This window comes from Stigmatopora argus, chromosome 22 (genome assembly GCF_051989625.1).
Source record: "Stigmatopora argus isolate UIUO_Sarg chromosome 22, RoL_Sarg_1.0, whole genome shotgun sequence".
In the NCBI taxonomy this organism is placed as follows: domain Eukaryota; kingdom Metazoa; phylum Chordata; class Actinopteri; order Syngnathiformes; family Syngnathidae; genus Stigmatopora; species Stigmatopora argus.
In genome coordinates, this window is record NC_135408.1 from 6,549,122 (window position 1) to 6,567,792 (window position 18,671).

The 18,671-nt window shown below is 38.9% G+C and overlaps 1 protein-coding gene across 2 annotated transcripts in view; it reads left to right on the forward strand.

Moving 5' to 3' along the window:
• The first annotated feature begins 408 nt into the window (after positions 1 to 408).
• The window catches only part of uvrag (UV radiation resistance associated gene), a 30,533-nt gene continuing 12,270 nt past the window's right edge, over positions 409 to 18,671 (forward strand). The window contains exons 1-13 of one of the 2 annotated variants that reach the window (XM_077591985.1): positions 409 to 758; positions 2,540 to 2,657; positions 2,824 to 2,858; positions 3,453 to 3,614; positions 3,722 to 3,796; positions 3,886 to 3,971; positions 5,945 to 6,050; positions 8,292 to 8,418; positions 11,699 to 11,783; positions 12,713 to 12,800; positions 12,912 to 12,972; positions 13,167 to 13,335; positions 18,081 to 18,156. In XM_077591985.1, coding sequence (XP_077448111.1) covers positions 654 to 758; positions 2,540 to 2,657; positions 2,824 to 2,858; positions 3,453 to 3,614; positions 3,722 to 3,796; positions 3,886 to 3,971; positions 5,945 to 6,050; positions 8,292 to 8,418; positions 11,699 to 11,783; positions 12,713 to 12,800; positions 12,912 to 12,972; positions 13,167 to 13,335; positions 18,081 to 18,156 — 1,293 coding nt within the window. In that variant the 5' untranslated portion in view covers positions 409 to 653. The remainder of the gene's footprint in view (positions 759 to 2,539; positions 2,658 to 2,823; positions 2,859 to 3,452; positions 3,615 to 3,721; positions 3,797 to 3,885; positions 3,972 to 5,944; positions 6,051 to 8,291; positions 8,419 to 11,698; positions 11,784 to 12,712; positions 12,801 to 12,911; positions 12,973 to 13,166; positions 13,336 to 18,080; positions 18,157 to 18,671) is intronic. The other variant, XM_077591986.1, reaches the window with a different exon arrangement.

Genomic DNA, 18,671 nt, shown 5'->3' on the forward strand with positions numbered 1-18,671 from the left:
CAATGGTCCCTAAATTTTGCTTCTCTTTGCCTGTGTCAAGTGTGCTTTAGTGTGGAGCGTGGTTATTTGCATTGGTATTTTGTTTTACTGTAAATTGCTGAAAAACAGTACTATTTAAAAACCTAATCTCTGTTTTTCTCTCATTACTATATTAACAAAAAGGAGGAATGCATGATCATATTCTATTCACCTTTTTTAAAATTATTAAACCACTTAGTAATGTGACCACATAAAAGTGGAACGAGTTGATAGTAGTCACGTTGTTTGCGACTTCCTCATATTCTACTTCTTTGACAGATTTCAAGATAACCCCGCCCACATTAGAAGAGGAACAGATAAACTAGCCAATAGCCAAACGAGTCTTCCATTTTTCACGCGAAATTCTAGTGAAAGACGTTCCATTTCAGCCAATCAAATGCGCTGACGTCACAGCCCTAAACCGGAGACGGATTTCCGAACCAAGTGGAGCAAAATAGCCCCTACAGTACTTTGTTTACGTCCCGTGGGCTAGCTGACAGCTGTTCTCGTTTGTGACCCGTAAAATCAGCATTTGTGCCCCGATCTTTAAACCCTCATCGCCACGTCGTTGTGGGTGCTTTAAAGATGAAATGTTTTGCTGATCGAAGGCCCCACGCTTAGTTGCCGACAGGAGGATGAGCTCCATCACCGGTCGGGTTCTCGCCATCCCCGCCGCCTCTGTTACCAACTCCGGAGCTTCATCATCCAGAGCCTTGCACGTGGAGCTCACATCCCAACAGGCAAGTGCAAAGCCCGTAAAAATGTCCTGGCGAAGAGGAATATTAAAGTGATCAGCGGACGAGCCGGGCGCTGCTTTCGCCATTTGTTCGAAGAGTTTAATGTCAGTATGCAACTGCTGCTGCGCGATTAAGGCGGGCCTGTCCGGCTAGCTAGGAAGCTAACAAACAGCTGCTAGCTTTAGTGACAGATTACTATAAAACAATTGACCCTTGCACGTGTGGCGTTCTCCTGATGTGTACTTGATCAAACACTTTAATTGTATTTTTTTGTGCCAGAAGCATCTACTGTAAGATATTGCAATCGTAAAAGGAAAACTTGTGTAATCTAAAGACAAGCATTGACATACATGCATTATAATTTGAACACACTGCACTAGAATTATACACCCGATTCATGGTTTATTATTCCCACGTGTTCCATAACGAAAATGTCAAACGCTTCTCATCGAATTTTCAAAGAAAGTTTGGCTTGATTTCACATGAAAGGGAAATATAACCCTTTTATCATCTTTACGCCAGTGGAAAGAATATTGTCAAATAACATGAGAAAACAATATTTTATTTTTTATGATGTGTATTAGTGTTTACCAGGAAGTGACCTTTTGACATTTTTGTCAATCCTGGTAATATTTTAGGCAATCAAATGTCAGTATCCTAAATTCCACAGCTTTTGTGACCCGTTACCCATTAATTCCTATATTTTTTGCCATATGTATAATATAAATACCAATAATATTTATCAATAATTATTTCCCATCAATATGCATGTACTTGTATTCAATTTGGGGTAATCTATTTCTGCCTGAAAATAAGACTTTCATTGTCCGAAACAAAATGTTTCTCTTACTTTGGTATGATTTTTTTTTAAATATGTCTGAATCAGGCGAAAAAAAGTAATCCGTTATGAAAAGGAACAGTCAGTTGTTCTTTAATTCAAGTCAAGTGACCCTCTATTGAAATTCTCTACATATTTTTCTTGTCATTTCATTTGATGTCACATGCTCACTTGCATGACTGATTTGGTCAGGGCTTCTGAAGTTCTGCGCCTGCATAAAAAAAATGCTAAACATGTTAGCTCCATATTTAACAAACTCGTATGTGACACATTTTTTCAATTACGGGTACATGACGATAAAATTAAAGTTATACTGTATTGGTAGCCCAACTACCTACAGGTAAACTACCATAGGGAAACTTTTTTTCATAGCAATGTTACATTTTTTTCCTCATGAGGTGTAACACTAAAATTCCTCAATCAAATATAATCTTACGACGTGTCTGATTCAAATCAGTTTAACCGCCACCATTGTGGTTCATAACAAGATCTCCCATAGCTTGATTTAGGAAAACTTTCCCAGCAGGCACAACCAATTCTCTCTGCCTTGGCTTCACATGCACACTGACAATTTAAGGGGAGCTTGAAGTCCTATGTGGAACAATCCCTGTTTTTGTGTCTGAGACTCTTAATCATATAGAGAATCCCGTGATTTCCGTGTAATCGCAGTATGACTGCAGGCGAGCAACTAAACCTGCTGGTCGTCAGAGGCATTTTTCACCAGTGTAATACATTTACATCATAGTCTCTTAATTCCATTTTCCGTGAATGTACACCTACCCGTCATTTTTAATAACATAAATTAATTTATAACTCCCCAAAATGTTTCACCATTTTCCTCTGACAATAAGGAAATTTCTGTCATTCTGTGAATTGGGAATTTTATCTTATTTTTTTTCCCCCCAGTGTTTTAACACCACTTTGTTTTATTTTGTCTATACAACAGAGACGATTACGTCATCTCCGGAGCATCGCTGCAAGAAACATTGTCAACAGGAATGGTTCCCCACTATTGGATACGTACTTCACCCTCCATCTCTGTATGGGGGATCGCATATCTAGTGGTCAGTTCATTTGACTAGCAGATACGTTTATTTTTGTCGTGCACAGGTTGTCTAGTAGTTGAAAACTCACAAAAATGACTTTCAATAGAATACAGTACTTTGAATGACTTGGATTTTCCATCTTTTTTTTTCCTCCTCCCTTTTAATGGGTTCTCATTTCTTTTAGATTTTTACAAGAGTGAAGTCATACGTGACTCTCTGGTGAGTATGTTTGCTTTTGCGTTTAATGAGTATTATTAGGATAATAAGGCTGTTTTTCAATGGTCAACATACTTGCAGAAACAACGTTAGACCATTTAACTTAATATTAATGGGCAACAATATTTCAGTTTTACACGCGCATGTCATTTTTTGGTCGCTACGGTAATTATAGTCTGAACGGTCACGTAAAAATATGAAATAAGACCCCCAAAAAGTTCACTTTGTGTGTTAAGACCTGTGGTCTGAATGTAGCTTATGTAAAGTAGTACAGGAAGACATGATTCCTTTCAACGGTCAGCTCAACTTTCCCCTCAAGCTATTTAACATTGTTGCTGACGAGAGCTTTCTAGTATTTTGTCTCAGTTGCCCCATCAATCTTGAGAAATGTTTCCGCTTAAACCTTCCTGTTTTCATTGAGCTATAGTTTTTTACTTCCTGAGTCACTCTCACTAGTTTTGAGCTGTGTTGTTCAGTTTATAAATCCCTCCAACGGATTGAAATAAATAAAAAAACACTTACTAGGTACATTGAAAGGTATTTTTTAACATTTCAAGTCATGAGTAGAGGACTTATATTAAATTATGTGTTTTTAAGAATCCGACCTGGAGGAGTCTGGACTTTGGCATGTTGCCGGACCTTCTGGACACCTCAGTGTCTTGCTTTGTGGTAAGGATCTGGGGAGGACAGGAGAAGCAGTACCAGCTCCTTATTGAATGGAAGGTCAATTTGGATGGGCTGAGATACGCAGGGCAGCAGGTTAGCACCCACGCACTACATTGCTATGTACTAATTGTACGTTTTCGCCATTGGATAAAAGGTTACTGTTTTTACAGTGAGCTGTATTGTTGTTTTCTTTCACACAGATTCGGTCCAGGAATACAAATGAGATCATATTTGGTTTGAATGATGGCTATTACGCAGCTGACTTTGATCACAAGGTAATGGCATTTGTCTGTTGCCAGAGAGAGCTGGCATAAAAATTTTGCAACACTTTATTTACCTCAATGCTGCCGTCTTTCTGTTGCAGGATCATTTGGAGCGCAAGAAAAATAGTCTACTTCAGGTCGACCAGAGCTCAGTTAGAAATTCTTACAGTGTTTTCTCATTGCTCAGGTAAGGCTATTGACCATAGAACAGATGATTCAGTAAAGTGCTGGTCTGAAACATGGGTTAAAAAAGAAATGGATCAACAAAAAACCTCTCAAATTGACTTGCAAATGCTTATTGAACAGAAAGTGTGCTACAATATCCACTTACTTTCTGAAGCATCACTAACCTGTTGTTTTGTTTTGGATTCAATACAACAGTACCTACCCTCCTGTAAATATAACTAAAGTTAAACTAGCAGTAGGCACAATTCACATAAAACTTGGATGGTGATGAAATGCCTGCCTCACTAGGAAAAATAGAAGCAGCACAGTTTAAGACCACCAGAGGGAGATGGAGATGGATTGAGTGACTATCTTTGTGGAGTCCTGCTTGTGCATTTATCAGCCCTAAAAAAAATTGTGCTAGTGTATGCTGCTAAACAGTATATTTTCAGCACCTATGAAATGTAAGCACAATCCACTGTAACAACAGGGCTTTCCCAAAGGAATACCCTCTGGTGAATATTTACACAATATGTACTGGGATGAGAACACATTTTGCCAAAGTTCCTGCAAATGTAGAAGATTTAAATAAGACAGACAATTTTATAATATCTTACAAGATGTGTATTGTGAGTTCCATGCCTTTGCACGCACTGTATATGCAAATGAGATGATAAAACGCCATCGTTTTTTTTAAGTCTGCTCCATAATCTAGAATTAGTAATGTGTTGTGTTTATTCTAGAAGAGACCAAAGCAACCACAAAACTTGCGCTACTAATTAATCTAGTTGACCTCTGTTCTTTGCTTCTTCTGTGATTGCGGTTTATTTTACTGCTCTATTTCTCCCCGTCCACACCCAGTAGGACTCCGGATGCTTTAGCAGCGTTGAATTGATCTATATTACAAAAATGTATTAATGTAAATTATATTCAACTAAACAGGTACGTTAGGGGAAAAAAAACCTTTCGATTAACTGGAAGTTTCACAAGGCCAGATTTATCTACCACCCTGTTGTATCAAATGTCACTGTCAAAGGAATCAAATGTTTTTGTTTTCCAGATGACAATCGTCTTCAAGGGTTACAGCCATAGTCATAACTTCCTGTAACCGAACCCCTCTTCCCGCTAGAGTTGTTTGGCGTGACTCTTGAGTTGGAAATAAAAAGTTGCTCTTATGTTCTGCGGGCAAATTTCCAGTCAGTGGTTCATTGGTGGTATGATCGGGCCTGATTGGCAAGCAAAAGACAAAAAGAATGATGGGGGCAGACATGCGTGAAAAGGAGAGAGACGATAAGTGATCTCACCCGGAGTTAAAAGTCGGTATCAGATTCTCCCATGGCAATCACCAAATCTCGTGAAGCTGTGAAGAGATCTGCCCGATGTTCCGAACCGCTATCGTCAACTGTCATCACCGTCACCTCACCCCGATTCATGCGTATGGGTGTCAAATACAAAATAAAATATTTTAGAACCGGAGAAAATTTCAAGTCTGTTTAAAATCGGCCTTGCTGACAAACTCAATCGACAATTGAAACTTCAAGTTAACATTACTGTATAAAAAATGACTCATAATTGAGGGGGTCAGCCGCAAAGTCTGAACTTTTTCCATGTTTAAAATCCATTAGAATGATCAAATACTTGGAAGCGTTGAGGTTTTTTGTTGACATTTGACTTTTCTGTTGATATACTGGAAGGTTAATTCCAAACACATTGATTTCTTTTGCACGATCATGGGAAAATTCATAGAAATCTTGGCTAGTTCATCCTTTGGTGCAATTTCCAGAGGTCCCAGGTTCCAAGGTCTTCTATTCAATCAATTCTTTTTGTACACAAGCTAAACCATCCTAGAGTAGTCCAATCAGCATCATGCTTAAAAAAAATTGAATTTTGGGTCCCTGATATGAATGTGATTCTGTTTGAAATGTGCATATCAAGACATTGAAAGGTTTCAACAGTACTTGCAAAGACCTTGAAGATTTTTTGTCTTAACTGCAGGCTCCACACAGCCCAAAGAGCCATCAAACAGACCCAAGTGACAGTGCAGAAGATTGGAAAGGAGATTGAGGAGAAGTTAAGAACAACAGCAACGTGCACCGTGCGGGTATGTACGCTCACATGGCAAAAATCCATTTCGATATACAGATAACCATGGACAGCGGCAATTTCATTTCTTATTGTAGTATCCCTAAGTTTTTTCAATGAGTTGCTGATGAATACGCTAACTTGAATTTTACGTTTAGTGTTTGGATCGTCCAAACTAATGTGAGGTCTCATTTCATACAGTGACCAGTTATTCTAACTAGGCAGTGCGGAAGGGGAAATGTGCCATCTGTCAAAATTGATTCACGAGCCATTGTTCATGTTTTCGCTCATGTCATATCCTCTAGTGGGTATACAAAGCAAACCCAAGAGAGCATAGCAATATTTTTGGGATTGGTACCCACACAGCTGTGAAAGCAGGGCCCTGATTCCTGGTTAGACATTGGTTATTGGAAATAGTGACTCCATAAGCATATTATTATGATTATTATCATCCTGCAGGAAGACACCCACTTTTAGAAATAATCACTTCTAACCAGACTCGGCAAAATCAACTCCCACTTGATAAGTTAGTTTTTTTTATGAAGCAGGATGTAGCCTGCTAGGCGTATCACGTGGACATTTTCCATTCCACTCTCTCTCAACCAACAATATTACCCAAATACAATAACACTCTGAAATGATTTATTTTCAAAAAGCGGTCATGAAACATAGCTGTTTTTCCATTGACGAAATAATGTCAAACAATAAATGTCGACATATCTTCTATCACTTAATACATCGATCATTATAAATAGCCCCCATTGGTTTCTGTGCACAATCTTAGTGATCTCTACTCTGAAAAAATGCTACAAAAAACATCCAAGACACTTAAAATATTACTTTTAACAATTAAACTTGGTCGTATTTTTAATACCACTTTTATTATTAGCCAAACTTTCCCCAGTCCACCCCCTCCTTCCCCTCCAGACCTCCCTACTTCTTAAAGCTGTTCCGCACAATGGCCCTGCTTAACTCCACCGCAAGATGGAGGCTCCATTCTTTATTGACAAAGATGCCTTTCAAAGTCTTGTCTCTGATATTTCCTGCTTACTGAAACATTCTTTAGAAGTCCTCTGAGCTCACGTCAGCTAATAAATCACTTAATCCCTGTTTTCTACCTTTTCATAAAAGCCCACCGACTCGGACTGAGTGGAGCATTGTGTAGTTCTGGTAAGGTTTTGCCTTTGGAGAGCTTCATCCTACACCATCAGAGCATCTTAGAGAGCCTAGATCAAAGTAGAACTGAGTGGCAGCCAGCAACCTCAACTCATTGGCCCTTTGCACCTATTACCCGCCCTTTGCCATTCATCTTCTGGGTTATAACATGCTTCCCTCACACTTGGTGCCTATTTACACAGCTGACCTATTACTGTTTGATGTTCAGTAGGAATAAAGCCCTGGTACTGTCACCCTCATGCAGGCGCATAGCAACAACTAGGCTGCTCGATGAGATGGATTCATTTGTGTTAAAGTCTATTGCCATCCACATTTACAGGCACTGTTTTTAACCTATCTTTTAAGATGGAGGCCATCCGCTTTCCAACATTTTTACGTTTTTGATGTTAAAAAGAAGCATAATCTTTGTCTCATCGTTGCAGACTGGGATCCTTATCGATGTATATGCGTGTGGGTAAAAGAGGGTTGGTAAAAAAAAAAAGCAAGAAAAGTAGAATTTGTCGTATTGCACGCATGTCTGTTTATCTCGAACGCTGTCTCGTTATATTTTCGAAATATCTTTGACTCACTCAATAATTGTTTGCAATGAGCAGGACTTTCACGTTGAATCGTCCTAATATTTTGATGACATCACTTGTTTAAAATGAAGTTTTTTTTTTGTTAAAAAAGCTCATCAATTCAACATGTGTTTAAGTTGCTATTACGTATTAGATGACAATCGGAAAAATAATTTTCCGGTCTCTGCAATATAGAATTGGCAACACAAGAGGGAGATGAGGTCCTGTGCAGCATTCTGAGTCAGTTTTCACTATCAATGGGACAACTGGTTAACCGTGATCCATACAGGTCACACGCCCTAGGCCTGTATCTGGACATCCGCTTCATTTTTTTGTGGCCTGCCAAAAATGCATTAACTTCAAATTTCTCATTTAAATAACATTTCCAAAAAGAGGTGATTGATAGACATTTGTAAATGTTCCTTTTTTGAAGGAGCAAAAAAAAACATACATTGCAGTAACCAACTCTTACATGCTCGTCTCATTCTACCTTTCTTTCTTTTTTCTTTTTTGTTTGCTCTGAGCAGAAAAAGGAGCGGGAGTGCATGCGCCTGCGTTTAGCTGTGCTTCGTAGTGAACTTCACCGGCAGAGGAAGTCTCTCGGCAGAGAAATAGAAGTGCGACAGAAGGACGTGGCGCAGCTTCAGAAGAAAGGTACACTCTACGGGCAAATGGGTTTTCTCGCGCCACATGTAAATGATTTTCCTGACGCTGACAACACCAAAACTAATAATTGGCAAATGTTTTTTTATGGGACGTTTTCATGAAACGTTATCTGAGTGAATGCCGCACATCTCTCATTGTTTTGAGGTTAATACAGCTCTATAAAGAAATGTGGAACTGATTACAGTTTAACGCGGGTGCGAAGGGACACATTGCAAGAAATCAAACCAAGAGAGGAAGTCACGGTTTAAAGATGGAGTAAGGGGTGGGGGGGGCAAACGCTATGAAAAAAGACATAATAAATGGAATGTGATCGTTCAAGGACACAATCTAGTATATCCTGCCAAGGGCAATTTTCTCAGACCTGTAAAGCTGTCAATTTCTCAGCTGATGCTGTTCAGGGAGGGAAGTGCTTTACTGCAATGTGTCGATTTTGCTTGGGGATTGGAGGCCTAATGAAGGGGCAAGGCTGACAAAACCCACAGATACACAAAATAGAATATTTTAGCCAGTGCACGCAGGTACAATTGCAGCAAGTGTAGGATTTGTCACCTCGCTATTAGCGTTTGTGTGTGTATCCGACGCCAATAAACGCATCTGACCTGTACGTCATCAAGGGGTAAAAAGCACTAACACTGTTCTGACAAAAGAAAATAATACTAATTTACTGTTCTGCACTTTGTGAACATTTCAAGTCTTTTCAAAAAATTACTTTAACAAATATTTCATTTGTAGTAAGATTTCTTATGAGACATTGGGTGTGTTTGTAGCTTTTAGATGACATTTTGTACTTGTTAAAGATGGGTTCTCGTGACATTGTCTCAGAAAGAACAGTATTCGGTACAAGCGCTGAGTAATTGATTTAATTAATATCATATTCGATCTGGAAGTCCTCACACATAACAGATTAAGCTTTCTTTTCAAGTTTGATTTCACAGTTTCACACTGCGTGTAAGTGATATGTGGTGTATACCCAGAGGGTGTCCATGATGGATTGTTAACCTCTGTGTCTCGCCACAATCTCATCTGTACCTGGCCGTGTGGTCTTCACATTTCTCACGTAGCCATAGGGCCCGTTAGCAAATCATTCCCACTCCCAGAAAGCTGGCCTCTCTCAAAACAAATGGCCTCCAAAACCCAAACATCCAGCAAAGATTCTACATGTGTGTGCGTGTTCATGCCTACATGAGAGGTAGCAAATAAAGATAAATTTAGTGCATGTATTAGTCAAATAATAATGAGAATAGTGCTTTGGACCTGCTGATGCCTAGTAAAAATGCGTCCCCCCTTTTTTTTTTTATTCTGGACATTGCCAACATAATAAAAATAAACATTTAGCACCAAGTATTATCATGATGACAGTTTTAACAGCGTTCTCGGTGCCTGCTAATCCACTTAGTGGAACAGACTACAGCCAATTTACTTGACTTTTCAGACTTGTGCAAAGGTTTGAGGTCCACAGCACATTTTGCAGTAAATTCACAACGGAAAGTTTAGGCGAGCGAAAATATGCTCCTTCCTTTTCACATATGTGAATTTTAATGAAAGTCATTTCACCCCTCCCTTCTATATAGTGGGTGTGTTGGGGTCATTGTACTCTAATTTCCCTATTTTGGCTTTGGAAGACGACATAAATCAGGCCCTGAATGGCGTTTATTAGTCTTAGTTATGCTTATGCTCTGCATCACAGTCAGATTTCCTGGCCAATAAATGTCCTTCATATGGTTTTCAAGTGTTGGTTATACAATGAGTGTGATTAACAATTGTGTTTACAATATGGATAAATAATAATTGTGACCTTCATTTGGGCCATGATTGTGCAGGCCTGGTGTGGATATATTGTAAACCAAACCATAAAATCTGAAAATTCTCTTAAGCCACTACGAAATATCATTTTTGACGTTTGGCAACTCTGCTTTTATTCAACACAACTTGGGGATGGTAGCGGTTGCACAGATCAGGTCAATCTTCACAATACTGCGGTATATTGGTTCGTTCTGTGAAACTTGGCCAAGCGCCTTGGGACCTCATGTTGTCTTGTTAAAGAGATTTTAGTGCGCTTTCTGATTGATAGATTGCCAAGATCAGATTTTTTTTTAACAGCAGATGGCCCATATTGTTTTCATTACATGCCCATCCTTAAAGAAGTACATCCTGAATACCATGACTTTGCACATTGCACATAGCCCGTTTTTCAAGGGAACCGCACGTGAATTGCTCCATTTCATCCCTCCGTGCCAGTACGGATGGTGACTAGATAAAAGATGGTTAGATGGAAAAGATTGGCAGTGCTGGGAATTACATGAAAGCATCAGCACAATAAGAGATATGGCCTATCTGATCTGTCTTTTTGAAGAACTGCTAACACACACGCACACCACCACCACCACCACCTCTCCTCCTGCAGGAGTTCGACTCAGTACAAATTTAAATGGCCCTGGGTGTATGTTTTGTGCTAAAAGTCTGGTTCTGCTTTAAAAAAAATAATATCCATGTAATACTCTTAGTTCACTCCATGATCACCGAGATCACGTAGCATGCAAGTTTGGTTTTTAATTTGCCATTTTTGTCATGAAAATTTCAACAGTGCAACAAATACACGATCTTAGTAAGGCCCTGCACAAGTTATGAGTTTATTACTTCCTAGGCGTATTTTAGCTTTTCACTATCCATACTTGGTGCAGTTAGAGGTTTTCTGCAGTAAATGGTCATTTTATTAATTACTTGGAAAAGGGCATTTAAAATGAGCAAGCTCTTGACCTCATAACGGGTTAGGTGACCCTCAACTGCTATGGAGCATTCGCTATAACTAATAATGAGTCTTTCAAATCATGTGGAGATATTGCATTATCTTTCAAAAATATTTTTGCCTGCAGTCATCTCTTTTTATTGTTGGACATCCTTCTATTTCTACAGCGTTTTCATACTGCTCTTATTTAGAAATTCAGACTTGCACCACTTCCATCGGTGAACTGACTCTAACTTGAATTAACATTGCCACCCGGCTTTATTTTCACTAGCGAATGTCATACACTCTTTTTATGTAGTTTTTATATTAGTATTTGCTTGATAAAGGTTCTCTCTTTCTGCCCTTTGACAAATATGATGTAGTGTGCCTTATGTGTGGTCAGATGAGAATACTACATTTGTCCCTAAAGTTAAAATATCTGCAAATTAGGGTGTTCGCCAATGGAAAAAGTACCTGCTTGTTAAAATGTACCCAAACATAACCCAACGGTCATGCACCATTACACTTTGTTTTGTCTCTTAGAGGAATTGTTTGCTGCACAGCATGAAGCCCTGAAGGATGAAAAACAATCCTTAACCACCCTGCATAAGGAATGCACTGCCAAAAGGTATGTGTCGACCTGTAATTATTCTAATTAAACAAAACCTTTAAAGATGTATCTGTATTAAAAGAAACACTTCTGCACAGTATTGCAATCAGTTAAATTTAATGGCTATACTGAATGATGTGCTTATCTGTGTTGCTAATTACAGCCTGCAACATGCACTAAATACCTTTCCTGAACAATGCACTTATTTAATGTTCTTTCACAAATGAAATGCACATTTTTAAAAAAGTGGTAACATGAGGCTTGAAAGTGCGAACTTTTCCAGTGTGTGTGAACATGGGCGCATGCTTGCGTGTTCAATAACAATTATTTGTTAAGAGCATGCGTCTGAGCTTAAATGATTAGATAAGGTAAAGCCCGTAGCAATATTTGAGTGATTTCATACATTGTGAATTATCTCCTCTCTTGTCTTTACGAGGCAGATGCTTGTCAAAATGAGGCAAATGACAAAAGGTCAAGATTCTTTTTAGAATTCTACAAACAAGTTACCTAAAAAAATGACAATTTTTAGAATTCTGAGCAGGCAATGCAAATACAATCCATTTAGATTTCTCTTTTGCAACTTTGTGTCATATATAACTAGAACCTATATAAAAAATGGTTGCAAAAACTCATTAAAATTGTTATTTTTGTGTTATTCGGGGAGAAATTAAATGGACATTTCTTAGATATATTCTGGGGATGTAAGCACATTGATCTTCAGAGCCAGATTTTTATTTTTGTCTCAGAGAGCTGATTAATTACAGGAATTCATTTCAAATTTAAAATTGCAATGCCTCCATTAACCGGGGACATAACAATGTAATTTTGTAAGGATATTCCACGGGAAGTACTTTTAATCAAACCTTGAACCCCCCCTTTTTTGTTTAAATACATAATCAATTGTATACTTCGTCATAACTTATTGTATCGTTCCTGTGCACTCCTAGAGAGCAGTTCCTCAAGTTCAATGCCCAGCTCACCTTTCGCTGCCGCCAGCTTCTCTCTGAGCTTTCCTACATTTATCCCATCATTGTGGTGAGTCCAAAGCCATTTCATTAGTTTGGAGAAGAATTGTGACAGTGCGATTTGCAATATAAAATTAACACCTTCATTGACTTTAAAATAAATCTTTATTTAACCCCACAGGCAAATGTGTCCGATTACGTTATCTGCGGAGTGAAGCTGCCAAATTCTGAAGACTTTCAAGGTAATTTATTATATACCAGCATGTCGTCAATGGCTGATCTTGGATCAGTTGTGGCAAGGCATGCTAAACAAAAATTTGATCATGGACAAATTTGATGTCTAGAATTGTTAATGGCAGCCAAAGGGAAAATATTGGGATTTTTTCTCAGTTTAATGCAATGCTGAATTGCTCTTTGCTTTTTCCTGTGTTACCAGCAGCAAAGGATGATGGGAGCGTGGCCGTTGCTCTGGGCTACACGGCGCACCTGGTCCTCATGATCTCGTGCTTCCTGCAGATCCCACTTAGGTATCCAGTCATCCACAAGGGTTCCCGCTCCTCCATCAAAGACACCATCACCGACAGACTCACTGAAAAAGAGAGAGAGTAAGTAAAACCCAAAAAGTTGGAAATGAATCTCATTTATCAAACAGTTCAGAATAGACTAGAAAAATACTGATATTTTATTCATTCATGAGATTGTTCTTTTTTTTCCATCATAAAAGTAAAAGAAAAGAATCACTGAAATTCTCTAATCCATCATGAAAAGTAACTACCGTATTGTCCGGACTATAAATCTTTTTTTTTCATACGACTTAATTTTTTTTTTTTTGCCTTACGACCGACAGCCTGTTATAGTTATCTACAAATTTTTTTTTACAAATGTCTATTTAGCCATTTATTCTGAAAGTACAGTACAACATTTTAATCAGGGTCACAACAGCGTTAAGCGTTCCCTGTATTTTTCCACTTTGAAATGATGTTCTAACAGAATATTTCATTCCAAAGTGGAAGGCAGAGTTTATGTTTTGGGCTCCGTCTCTGTCTGTGTTTGAGATAACACAAGTCATATATGATTTATATTATATATTGTCGTATATAATAAGGCAAACAGTTGGGAGTAAGTATGTGGGAGGAAAAAGTGAGACATTATTAGACTCCATGATGGAGTGACCAGTGCAGTGTGTGATTAGGTCATGACAACAGCTGGAGAGAATCAGTTATTTTAAACTCCCAGGTGACAGGAGGTCTCGCTTCACTCTGTGTGTTTCTAGTCCCTCCATGCAGGATGTTCACACCAAAATCCAGCATCAAAAATAAACTTTTTGGCTGTCTGCTTGACAGACACAACATTTCACGAGTGCCCGACGGTGTGCATGAGTGGGGGGTCAATGCTACAGGAAAGTTCCACGCCCCTCGTACGCGGTCATGACCCCAGAGGCCCGTGCGGTGCAAAATGATGTGTGGGCAGACGGAAAGCGCCAAGCCACTTCTAACAATGTAAAAAAAAAAAAAGGTGATTTAAGTGTCGGAAAGAGGCGGCCAATTGAGATAAGTGAGGTGGCATGAGATAAGGTTCTCAAAGTGTTAGCAAGACGTTAGTCTATTGCAGTCATGTTGTCATTTTAACGTAATTAGTCGAATCTTAGGCACAGGATTGTATAATTTGATACTATGGTAGAAGTATTATGTTGTTTGTTTAATATTACGGCTTTCAAAATGGTGGAGTAGAATTTGATACGTCAGTAAAAGTGTATTATGATGTTTGTTTACTATTACGGCTGTTAAAATGGTAGAGTACTATAACTCAGCATAAAATACATTTTGTCCAAACTTCCAAAATACCCAACCCTCCTTTTTGGGGGGTGAAATAATGCTGCTTTCAAGTACAAACACGTCAAAACCCCAGTTGTGTCAGTCAAGGCCAATTTTAAACTCGTTTCTATTGTCCTCCAGTATTTTAGTGCAGGCCACTGTTTGAAAGTGCTTTTCAATTGTATGAAAATAAGATGTGAAAATTGTTTGGCATGCACACAGATCTTCTCAAGTCTAGTGGACTCAAACGACATGTTGCGCCCACACTTTTTTTTTCTCAGCTGAAGCTTGGGGGAGAGCTGGAAAGATGTGATCCAGATGTCCAGCGTTTGATTGAGAACAGGACCCAGGCATTAAATAGCAAGAATTACCTTACTTAGATACACCATAGCCTTAAATATAAACTAATCATTTTGAATTTAAAAAAAAAAGTTTTTAATGTACAATAAAACTATCTCAAAGTACACAACACCACTTCTAACCCCACACAACAGCAAACTGTCGAGGTAGGCTCATTCCGGCACATTGTATGAATGAATAATAGGGCTAAGAGGCCAATGGGAAGAACTGGTGAGCTCAAAGAAAAGCAGTTATTATTCCGAGGTTTCAACAGTTTTATGTCTCTTAACCGGGACCATGTGCACAGTAGGAGATGGTGGAACCGCATGCAAACCACAGTCCTCTACCTAAAGTCGCACTTGACCTGGAAAACGGTCACAGATCTGCCGAATGTACATGCTATATACACTGTCATTTTTCTTTTCACTCTAAGGTGCACCTGACTAAGAGCCACACCCACCAGATTTGACAAAAATGTAGTTCATATATTAACCGCACCGGTGTCTGTCTGTGTAGATAGGTTGACAGACAGACAAGTGTGTGTATATATGTGTCTACTCTTAGTCATTAAGGTAATGAAAACGTTGGCCATTGACCCTGTGAACCATCAGGTCAACTGTGTGTGACAAAACCACCAGCCCATACTTGATTGATTGATAATTAATTTCATGTTGTGCTTTACAAGTGGTTGTGAATAATATTTGACTAAGAAAGACACCCAGGAACACTTGAAATATGGATTCAAATTGGATTAGCTTGTCCATAACCCATGGATGTACAGATAGAGATCGATGTATTGTTGAACACCTATAGTCGTGAAGTGCAGAAGCACCATTCGCTAACAATTGCTTAGCAATTTCTCAGATATAAAAAAAATAACTGCCATTTGAAATTGCACATAAGCTCATTGGCTATCAGGCTTCCCAGTTTAAATGGATGAGTTCAATTGGCAACGAATGATTCAAAAGCGTTTAAAACCTTGCAGGTATATATAGTGAATACTCGGTCCTTGTATCCAACGCGTTAACAGGTCGGCCAGTAACAAGCCCTCCCACAAGTACGTTCAGCAACTAGCATGAAGCCAAGGTTGACCACCCACCTGCACAGCTATGCCCTTCTTTACAGTCTTTCTCTAACGACGATACACAGAGTGGAAATAGAAAAGAAGAATTCTTCTGGTTTGCACCCACTGACTCACCATTACACACCATTTATCAAAGTTGCATAATAGAAACAGTGTGCTCGGATGAATGTGGCTCTTCTTTGTCCGGGTAGATCATTTTGCTTTTCGGGTTATAAGCGGTAGAAGTCAGGAACTAACAGAACCACCCAAAATTATTCCTCTTCGCGCTCGTAAGGGAAATGTAATGTTAAGAGAGGTAGTACTTAACAATATCAACATAGGCACCCTACATGATTTTGATGATCAGAAATGGGATAAATATCACAATTTCACAAGGGGAAACATTATGGCTTCAATGTTGAATTTAATTGTTGTTTATTCCAGGCAGCATACACAGATTTTGAATAGAGGATGCTAAATGAAAGCAGATTTCTTCAGTCTTTTTATTGGAAGCTTGATTGGTTACATTGTTGATTAAACTGGCTGTCATATTCACTGACATGTTCAGCCTTTCCTGATCTAAAAATAAAAATATAACAAATAGTGAAATACCAGCTGCATGTGCACATGAGAACTTCAGAATTTTCTGTTTTCTGCTTATGTTACTCTACATCCTTAGGACTGAACCGCCCACCCCCAAATATTCCTTTAGAACTGTCATTAATTCAACATTGTTTAGTGTAGAGGACAGCTTCAGTGTATGCAGCTGCCACTCGCCAAGTGATTAAAACCCTTCCATTTCCTCTCTGTACTTTCCTTTTCATTTCTCCCATGCTTGTTCCAACTCAAAGGCTTTCGCCTTTAGAGATTCTTACATACTGAACCTTTTTTTAATGTTGTTTTACACTCATTTGCTTATGGATCGTAATATTGATGCTTCCCGATTAGACGGTGTGCTGCCATTCCAGCATCCATTAGTGCGTCCACCCAAGTCTTCATCCTCACACTTCCATCTTCACTCCCCGTTGGGGTGTAATAATATACTACTGTAGTTGGATTTACTGGATGTCCCTGGGTAGAATTCCTGGTGTTTGGTGAACCGGACTCTTTCTGGTGTGATTTTTAGACGCAGTGAACAGGAGTCATTAATCACCCGGCTCTGTGAGTGTGTTGGTGCGCGTGTCTCGGGAAGTGTCTTTGTGATAGATACTTTTTATGCAACCTCATCACAAAGCATAACATACATATCTCTTGGTGGGGAAGTGATGTTAAGAATGCATGCTGTGTTTTGTTTCCTTCTGTCTGATAGTTGATGTTCAGGTTGATTTGGTATCATGCACCATTAAAGATCCTTAGCTCATAACAAAAGCCAATGTGATCTTTTAAAAGACTACTATATTTTTAATGGGGGTGAAATTTAACTTTGGCTTTTTAAGAAAGCACAATCATGCCGTAAAACCTAAAAATAATGTGAGACATCAGTTGTTTACGTCCAAAATTTGTCAATATTTCACCAGTTGAATACCCCTTGCATCGAGAGTTTCGGAGCTATATTGTATGCACGTAATAACAGGAAAGCTATCTATGAATGTCAGCATATTTTGGGGGTACGGCACCCCCAAAAAAGCCTGCTTGAGACATTCTGCTGACACCACTAGGATTTTTCCACTGTATAGATAGAAAAGCTTTTATTTGTTGGAAAACGTCTGAATGATCAGGTTGTTTGGACTCGTCCACCTTCAGTTTGATTTTTTTAGTTTAACAGGGCTTGGGGATTGCACTAATGTGAAGGGCTCATTCTTGCAGAGCCAGCTTCTTCAAACATCTGCAAGAGTGCGCCATTGTAAACACCGCTGGCTACAAGGACTCTCAAACTTTCAAAAACATGAAAAAATCTTATTCCAAATACACCTCGGAAGATCAACACACTTTTGAAGCCCTCATAGTAAAAATTAGCAAGCAATACAAACAAGCAACAATCCTGTAAAACCATACAATCTAATGGTCAAAGCGTACTGTTCTATGCTCGGTTGGTTTGCAATCATTTATTTGGTGATGTCAACTTCTCTTGCAGACAATAAACAGTTCAAAAGTTGCTGGAGTCCGTAAACATTTCTTCTCCTGTCATTCACAGATTCCCTTTGTACCCCCGAGGAGAACGCTTTCATTTTGAGTATGGCGTCTACTTGCTCAACAAGAACATTGCTCAGGTGAAGTATTAACCTATCCAGTACAAATTGTATGAAACAGATTCAAGACATGAACATTCACTCAAGCCAGCCATTGGTGTGGACAAATGTGACTATTTTACTGGCTGTTAAAAAAATGGTTTGCTCTCCTCAAAATTGCCCTTTGCTTCCCCCTTATTCGCACTAGTTGAAACTTGGGCAGCGTATGAAAAAAGGGCCAAAACAGGGCTGAGCAATATGGCCTAAAAATAACATTTCTGATTCTATAAATTCGTTTTATGACCCCCACGCCCAGCACTACATTTTTTTAAGCAGACCATTAGAACAAACGATAGAAAAAGCTCCAGACAAGTTTAATCCCACACATTGAGCTCATTGACTGCCAATGATGGTGCTAAATGTGCAATCCATTTTGACTGGTAGATTGTGGCTGTGAATGATCACTGCCATCCCTCCCAGTCAAAATGGATTAGATGTGGCACTGGAACATGGTAATTTCATGCCAGCCAATCAAATCTCTCACAATGTGTTCATCA